The 9,279-nt window shown below is 45.3% G+C and overlaps 1 protein-coding gene across 1 annotated transcript; it reads left to right on the forward strand.

Annotated features, from left to right (window-relative positions):
- The first annotated feature begins 6,808 nt into the window (after positions 1-6,808).
- Positions 6,809-8,218, forward strand: LOC117778215 (leucine-rich repeat-containing protein 30-like). The gene has a single exon (XM_034613601.1). It carries the CDS (start codon positions 7,041-7,043, stop codon positions 7,938-7,940), a length of 900 nt encoding a protein of 299 aa, XP_034469492.1. The 5' UTR covers positions 6,809-7,040; the 3' UTR covers positions 7,941-8,218.
- Positions 8,219-9,279: the final 1,061 nt, after the last annotated feature.

The raw sequence follows: 9,279 nt of genomic DNA on the forward strand, positions 1-9,279 counted from the left end.
CAAATGGTAAAATACCCGCATGTCTCAATATAACTGCAACTTTAAACCCAACCACAGGCACGCAACAATACCATCGGAACTAAAGCCACAATTAGCGGGTTAAGCCCATCGGCAGACACATGGTATTCAAGGCAGGCGGTGAGATGATGAGTCCTAATCTTTCTTATGCATGTCAATCACTACCGGTACTTTACAAGTACTAGTGAGGAAAACTGCATTTCCTGGAGATTGCTTCAAAAGTGCTGAATTTCCCACATTTTTCGGAAGAAAGACTCTTGAAATGATTATATACCCTCTCAGAAACAGCCCCCGGGCCTCAGGGGTGTGCAGTTTTTTCTCGCCCTGTGACCAATGAAATCCCCTGTTTCCCTGTCACGACCAGGGCCATTACTACTTAATCACAGAAATGTCCAACTCCCCGTCACTAAGACCCAACCGCCCCCCCACCCCACCCACCCTCCATATACACTTCCTTTCAGCACTGGAGACAAGAAATCACTGGTGTCAGCAATAGGCGATTTGTTCTGCATGACATTGGGTGTCAAAAAAAAAAAAAAAAAGCTCCACTGAAATTGCTGAAGGGTGCCTGCAATCACTGGACACACACACACACACACACACACACACACACACACACACACACACACACACACACACACACACACACACACACACACACACACACACACACACACACACTCTCTGCCTCTCTCTTTTTCAATCTCTCTCTCACTCACACACCCCTACATGCTCTTGGGAAAATTACGATGACCAAGAATAGGTCATACAGCCATGTTCTAGCCAGGGATTACAGTGTGCTGACAAAGGCCAACAATAAATACCCCCTGCAAGAACAACAGGTGTCTGACAAGATTGTTTCACTTTAATAAAAGGCTTACGCAAGCCTCCAAGAAATAATACATTAAGCCCTTTTAGACACGTTCGCCCTTTTATTGCTTCATCCCTTGTGATTGGAAAATGTCTCTTTTTCTCACCCCAGCAATTAATCTCACACGTGTGCAACGGGTCACAAGACGTGATTAAGGTGGTGGTGTTAGTTCATGCTGTCATGAGATCAATACCCCTGCCATGAAGCGAGCCGGGCGGCAGGTTGAGAATTCACTTTAGATTTCCAGTCTCTAATTTCCTGCACGCGAGCTGGTGGACATGCAGCTGGAGCCGGTGTTTCTGAACCCTGGGCATGAGGCTCGGGCTCCAGCCTCTTTCAACTCACTGTGAAAGCACCCCTGGCTCCGTTAGTATGCCAGCCTGATCGCCAGTGGAGCGAGTCGGCCACATCCTCCAGCTGGGCCCGTGCCACCAACGGGCACCTGGACCCACTCGCACAACCTCATGAAACGGATGCATATTTAACCCAGAGGAATGCATTTGTGCGGCTTATTTCACCAGCAAGAGCATACATCTGGAGGACCCCCCCCCCGCTGCACTTTTATTTTGCTCATCTTTGAGACCTTTACCCACCTATTGGAGGCAACGGGGCCTTTTTAACCGGCAGATTCACACTTGGGGCTGCGCCTCAGCCACTGGACTGTTTCCAGAGTCACACAGCCCTGAAAGACAGCCATCGTTATCCAACTCTCACAAGGTGTCATTGTAGGGATCCAATGATTACCATATCAGCACCACATGAAACATTTATGGAGTGCTGGCAGTGATGGTCTGGCAGGCATCCTAATTTCTAGTACAGAGCTTGTCAGATCCTATTGTCTCTCTAGTTGCGGTGGCATGAGCATAAAAATCATCAGCCCTGAAGCTTCTGGGCTTCTGTCACTTGAGGCCGCAATGTGTGATGCAGGTTTCTAAACCACACCTGACACATCACCAGAGCCCGGTTCGACAATACCTAACACACTCTGTGCAATATGGCAGCCTATTAAAACTTCTGCAGCTACTTTACTGTCCTGCTGCTGAACTAACTTTGTTGTGACTCTCTATACCATCATGCCAAGATAGTAAATGGACATTACTATGTGTACGACACATTTAACGACAGAAGTGCTAGTGAAACAAAAATACAGCTTTCACTACTGTTAATACACAGAGCAGCCATTTTGGATTTCGAAGTCAAAATTCCGACTTCAGTTGCAACTTCCGACTCGGAGGTCAGTAATTCTGAACGTGTCAACAAAATTACAATATTTACAACATTCATTGGAAGAAACTGTTTTTTAGTATAATGGAGAAGTGTGTCAATGTTTTAAGTATTTATACATAAGAAAATGTCTGATAGAAATAAAGGGAGCAGCAGTGCCAGTCATGGTAGAATATCAAGCAGTCTTGTTGTAATCATAGTCCATGAGCCGCTACCACCATCATCACGATCCACCATTACGATCAGGGACCAGCATCATGATCCACCACCACTATCCACGATCAGCTGCCACCATGATCACGATCCACCGTCATGATCTATGGTCCTCGATCATTTACCAGGGTAATATTCATAGATCTTCATTAAAAACAAAATCAGCCACATTAAGATATCTATTGTTTTGAGGGTCAAAATTATCCAACTCAACTTCAAACTCATGCATTAAAGTATATTTCTATAAAGTAGTTGGAGGTGATTTGTTGATGAAAAACCACACGGCTGCTGCTGCCGGACACTGAGGTTCCACTGTATCCCCTTATTGGTCTGAGTTGCACAGGAGGGGAATGGTGGCTGGTCCACAGACGTTAGATACCACACATATTAGCTGGTGTCTGTATCTAATGCAGCTTGGGAGGAGAAGCTCATTATTATGACTCTGCTGAGGTTGTCGGCCGTGATGAGGTCAGACCCTGGACTCCGCATCAGTCAATCTCACTGTCACCCCCGCAGCACGGACAGTTTAGCTCATAATGATGACTCCGCATCGGTGCTCACTGTTTAGTTTAGCTCTCGGCAGCCTGTAGCAGTCGCTGTGAGCAGGTGAGACCCAGATTGGCTGCTGGGTCGGCACTTCATCACCCTGCTTGTTGTTGTCACAGCCACAATTGGTTTGTACTTCCAGTCCGCTGCATCAGCAAAGTCGGGACTGATTTGGTCACTTTGGAGCCCAGTTAGCTTTGCTCAATGCACTTCCCCGTTGATTCCAGCCATCATTACAAATAGTAGCTTGATGCGGCGGAGTTAACCCGGATAGGGCTCTATCCCCCGGGGGCCTTTATTATCTATTCATCATGTTGTTCCAGTTTATCTGAAGATTAATCTGGTTGCTTCACCGCAGATCTAACTACAGATACCTGGCGTGTGGCTTGGGGGAAAGAGATTAGTAGATCACAAGATAGAGTTGAAGAGAAGAGGGTGAAAAATGTTCCAAGAAGATGGAAAGAACGATACGGATTTGTATTTGTGCTCTTTTAGAACAGATTTGCCTTGAAAGCAGTCTGGATTTCACATGGTATATGTTGGTAGGGTGGAGTTATTGTCTCACAGCAAGAAGGTTCCTTCCCTGATCCCTGTTCAGCTGGAGTCTTTCTGTAGAGATTCCAGGTTCTTCCCATGTCTGTGTGGCTCCAAACACAAGCAGACTGGGGTTAGAATTATTTGGAGCCCCCCCCCCCTCGTTACCCAAAGAGGATAAGTGGTAGAGATAATGAATGGATGGATGAATATAAACGCATGTAATTTCCATGGTGCCAGTTTGCACAAGCAGCCAGGGGGGGGGAGGCCTCAGTCCAATGTGGTAAATAAATGAACATTTGCAACATCTTCCAAGCAGACTTGTTGGGCGCTCTCTCTGATTTCCCACCCTGGTAATTTGCTTTGCTGCGTAAATCCTTTGTCGCGTCACCTGGTGGTTTGGGAAGAGCCGCAGCGCCAGGAGGTAATTCATATGTGTGACAAATTGTTTTTGACAAAAAAAAAAAAAGCCGCTGCCACTTCCACAGAGTCCATTAGCTGGAGGTATACGAACGCGTGCGTGCACAAATGGAAAGTGTCCAGTGGTGTGAATATTCACATCTGCACCTGCTGAATAATAGACAGTTATCATCTCAGGCGGCTCGCCATCCACTCCTGTTCACAAGCTTTCTCCCCTTTCATGGTGCTAATTCTGTCTGGAATATTCTTGCAAAAATGCATATTTCTCGTCTCCCCAACCCGAGCTTGTCTTGTATTCTGTCTAAAGGGGGAACATGTTCCTCAATACGAACGCTGGCTTCAGGGAGTAATGTGTCTGCAGTATAGATTCTGAAGAGCCTCGGGTCTTGGCAGGAACTCCGCACTCTAAAACAGGACTGAGACACCTACGGCAGATTCTGTGGCAGCGGGGCCATATATCATCTGTCATTGCCAGGAAGCTCAACAGTAATGAACAAGTAATAATGGTATATATTTTGAACCTGAGTCTCTAAAGGTAGCTCATCCAGAGACATTATTGTGCCACATAACCAGATGAGCCTCCTCAAATGAGATCATTCCCGTCAGCCCGAGGACTGGAGGGTGTAACTGTTCTCGGAGTGAATAACTCTTCCCCATTTGGCGCTAATGGGCCCCAGTATTAAGGTGTTGTGTGAATGTGAGAGGAATCCCATTTTCTTGTAATTTAAATCTCAAGCTGTTTCCACACATCTGTTCCTCTGGTAGAAAAAAAAAACACATGCACAGGGATAAAGAGGGAGCTTTTAATGAAGATTCATGCCTCACAGGAATATGATGGAGTGTTAGACGACGGCGTGTTATGGAGAGGTATGTCATGATGACATCTCTCCGTCACAGAAATAAGCCCTAGTCCTTCTGTCCATTCTTCCACCTACCGATCCAGCTTCTACCCCAGCCCTCCCTCCCTCCATCTGTCCATCCACCTCAGCTTCATATGCAGGTAATGCAAGGCTACAGTTAACCCATAATGAGGGATATGCATATGAAGCAGAGGGTTTTTCAGCTTATTTGACAGCATGTGTTCCCGGCCTCGTGTTGTCACCGCGGGGATATGTTTGCATACGGGGGGGGAATGCTCTGACGGTTACAGCTGAGGCGTCATTTTTCATGTAAATAGAGGAGAGCAGGATATGGCAATCCCGCTGTTTGTGAAATTAGCCATGGCGCACAAACACACAAGATCAGATCCCCCTCCGAAAACTGAAGGCTGTATAAAGACTTTGTGATTAAATGTTTTAGCGCAAACACACACACAAGAAATGTACGAGTCAGCCGGAAACCGCTTTCTACACAAAGTTACTGCGATATGAAGGTAACATTCAGGGAAAAAAAAAAAAGGTCCAGATGAGACATGCTGCACAAGCAGCTGCCTGAATGGGCACCGCACCCCGATAGCCCCCTCTCCAGTGTCCAATTCAGCAAACACATGATTCAGCCTGTCAGTCATAAGTGCTGATGTAGCCATGCTCAGAGCAGAGCCAGCGAGTCCCCAGAGCTGGATATCACTGCTAACTGTCATCCAAGTACTTTGATTACTGGGCTGGGAGAAGAATGATGACTAAGGCCACTGCAAGTCCTGGTCAGACTCTGGACGGCTGTCGAGGAAAGTGGATGGAGTCCAAGGGCCCATTAACACCTCTATCGTTTTTATAATGTGTTCACTGCTCATGAACCCGGACTTCTCCTGTTGCAGAGATCATTTTAATAACGTGTCGTCGTTTGAGTGACACCTCTTTGAAAACGCTGCTTATTTTCTTATAGAAAAGTCTATTTCTGTCCTCATAAGACAACATTGTGCTTACGTGTTACAAAGTTGCTTTATTCAGCATTTCTAAGCAGTATAATATCCTACAATGTATATAGGCAGATATAATTTATTATTAAATGTAAATTATATTTGTTGACCTCAACTTTGCACCTATTGCTCACAGTACTTAAGCAAACGTAGTTGGTTATAATCTCTAAACGTTGAATGTTTCAAAGTAAATATTAGATTTTCTTTCTTTTCATTTTAAAAAGGAAGTTAGACAAAAGCTTCAGTGAGGAACAATAGAAAGAGTCTTCAGGGGAAACGCATTGAGAACTTTTAACCTCAGTGTGTGTGTTGAAAATGTCAAAAATGTAAATGTACTGTAGGCTATTCTTAAACATGAAGAGAGCTTCCCCCTTCAGGGCCAAATGAATGAGAGGAGTTTTCTAGGAACTAACTAACTGTTGCCTAACTAAATGTCCTTTTGCACTTATAAATTAATTATCAATTAATACATTTAGAAAGTATTGTTTCTAAAATAAATAACACGTAACAAATAACAAAATAAAAATAATTTATCATAAATAAAATAAATACGTCGCATAGCAAAATAAAATAAATTTGAGATTACTCCAGCACGTGTCTGTGCTTAAGGCTTCACTAACTCCTCTAAGAGCTGTTACTTTTTTGAGAGGTGATCCAGTGTTTTCACGGCTGCCGGCTTGGTGCCAGATTTAAGTTGAGACAACAGGAACGTGCACAGAGGCACAGGGGCCGACACGTGAAAAAATGTGAGAAGAGCTTATGGGCTTCGGGTGCTGGTATGCTAACTATCTGAATCATTTTAACTGCATAATACAATACAGAGGAGAGCAGGTGTACGTGACATAAGGGACAGGGTTGTGTTCCGAGTGTGACGGAGTCTGAGAGTCCCAGAGTATTTCTGTGTGTCCAGCTATGAGATCATGGCGGTGACCTCAGCTGATTGAGCTCACACAGCATCCTATCAATGGTCCTCCCCTCCCCGCGGTGGGTGGGGAGCCCAGTGCTATCTGTGGACATGGAAAGTGACAGGACCAGCTGGGGAATGAAATCCTGTACGACAGGCAGTTGGTCCGGGAGAGAGCGTCTACCGCTCAGTTCCAGCCGCCTGCAGCCCCACTCGGAGAAAACCAAGCCAGAATTCAGAGTAACTGCTGCCAAACATCAGGAGTTCCACTACAACCAAGCACCTCAGTACCACTGGAGCTCATCATGTTCTGTGCGGCTTGTTCAAGAACCCTGGAGATCAATCAGCAGTCGTTATCCCGCGTCACCTCTCAATGCTCCAATTGCTGGTGATTCAGCTAATCGCATGGTGACATTGGTATTAGAGGCGATTGACTTGAAGCGACTGCGAGGACGATGGGCGGGAAGCAATCTCGCAGTTTTTCCACGAAGGAGTTGAACGAGGTGAGTATGGGTCAAAGGAGCAAGAGTGCTTTGAGAGACGACCAGCCAACCCTGTCCTCGGCTGCAGAGAGGATCCGCAGACACGCCACGGTGCACTTCGGTTACAGCACCCTGAGTCTAGCCATGCGGGCGCTTGACAAGACCCCGGCTGAGCTGTGGGAACTCAGAGAGCTGCAGAAGCTAAACCTGTCCATGAACTGCCTGTGCTCCCTGCCCTCTACCCTGGGTGCCCTGGACAATCTGGTCATCCTCAATCTCTGGGGCAACAATCTGTCGAGCCTCCCCCCTGAGATCGGACTCCTGAAGAAGCTGCGTGTGCTCTTTGCTTGTCGCAACCGCCTGAGCGAGGTCCCCGAGGAGCTGGGCTCCTGCACCTGCCTGGAGGTGCTCAGTCTGGCCAACAACCAGATCACGGGCCTCCCTGGCAGCTTGGCAGCCATGAACAGTCTGACCAAGCTCAACCTCAGCCACAACCGCATCGCTCACATCCCCACGTGTGTGTACACGATGAAGGGCCTGGTCTTCCTGCACCTGGCCTGCAACCGACTAGAGACGATTGCGGACCAGATCCAGGACTTGGTGAACCTCAAGATCCTAATTGTAGAGGGCAACAGTATCCACACTCTACCGAAGACACTGTGTTTTCTACAGTCTTTAGAGCTCCTCAATGTTGACTTCAATGACCTGCAAAATGTACCGGTGGAACTGTATCTACTGAGCCGGCTCGGGAGGTTGGCCTGCCACCCGATGGACAAGGGACTTCACATAATCCACAACCCCCTCCTCAAGCCTATTCAGGAGGTGTTGCAAGGAGGACTCAGCGCCCTCTATAACTACCTCAAACCCACGTGAGGGACCACTGCTGCATGTGTGTCTGTGTGTCTGTAAGAGTGTGTCGTAATGCCACGTTGGTGCAAATCTGACCCCTGGCAGGTGGTAGTCGTGGTCTGAGTCCACAAAGTGTTACCACAAACTGACTGACAAGAGATATTATGTCTCAAGATGGTTTATCTCTCTGACTGACGAATAGATTTTCTAATTTTTTTTTATGTAATACCGAAGTTTGGATATAAATAAAGAATTAGCAACTGCTGCGTCATGTCTAAACATTTGTTAATCCACAGCGAAGCAGTCAGGACGAGTCACGCAGCTCACACAGACATTCACAGGTCTACATTTGGGAGCTGATAACTGGTCAGTTGATGTGGTTTGGCCCGTGGCAGTGGCGGGGGGGGGGGGGGGGGTTGTCTTTTGTTGCATTAAAGTCACTGGGATCAAGTGGGTAAGGTCAGTGGAAAGAACAGTGGAGGGGAGGGGGGGGGGCTTAAGATCTGCAAAAAAACATAAAACAAAACACGACCGGGACTTAGACTGTGATTAAATGTTGTTCCACTCTAACAGATCAGAGCAGGACACTGCCCGGTGGTAGATCCCCTGAGATTGTTCAATGTTGTAATGAAAACAAGTTGAAAACAGTTATGGAATAAAAGACCTTTACGAGGCATGATATGATTAACACTGAATTTGGACAGTGTAGAACAAATCAAATTGAAATAACTTCTAAGATGAGAGAAGTTTGAGTTTGGATTGTTTTGTGAAACATTTGTAGTTACTGAGAAGACACCAGAAATCAAAACATGGAACAAACACTGTTAAACTGATGCTATGAATTCCCATTGTCCGGAGAAGTTCGAAAATGTAACTGTGGAGATGAAGAACAATGTAAAAAGCTGTAAAAGTGTTTTAATGTGAAAATATTTCATGAAATCTATGAAAAAGTTACGTGTCCAACAAGCTTTTCTGTGTAAATAAAACATTTAAAAAAGATAAAATACTGTCTGAGTCAACATTATTCAAATCATGCACTAAACCTGAAGTACATATTCAACAAATTCTGAAAATTTTAATGTATTATTGTCAAATCACTTTCAAGTTATTTATTTACAAAATGATGAGGTCAAATCCCTGATAATTGAAGCCTTGAGTAAATATATAATGATAATAATTAACTTCATTTGTGAAATACTACTACAGCAACAAGTTCACAAAGTGTTTTACAAAATACGTGGGGATAAAACTACAGAGAACAAAACAAGACAGAAGAAAAATAAGAAAGATAACTTTCTTTTTTTCCAGATTGTTACATATCACATATTGATTTCAGATTGTTTTTCTTATTAATATTGGAATA

The sequence above is a fragment of the Hippoglossus hippoglossus genome, chromosome 17, assembly GCF_009819705.1.
Source record: "Hippoglossus hippoglossus isolate fHipHip1 chromosome 17, fHipHip1.pri, whole genome shotgun sequence".
Classification (NCBI taxonomy): domain Eukaryota; kingdom Metazoa; phylum Chordata; class Actinopteri; order Pleuronectiformes; family Pleuronectidae; genus Hippoglossus; species Hippoglossus hippoglossus.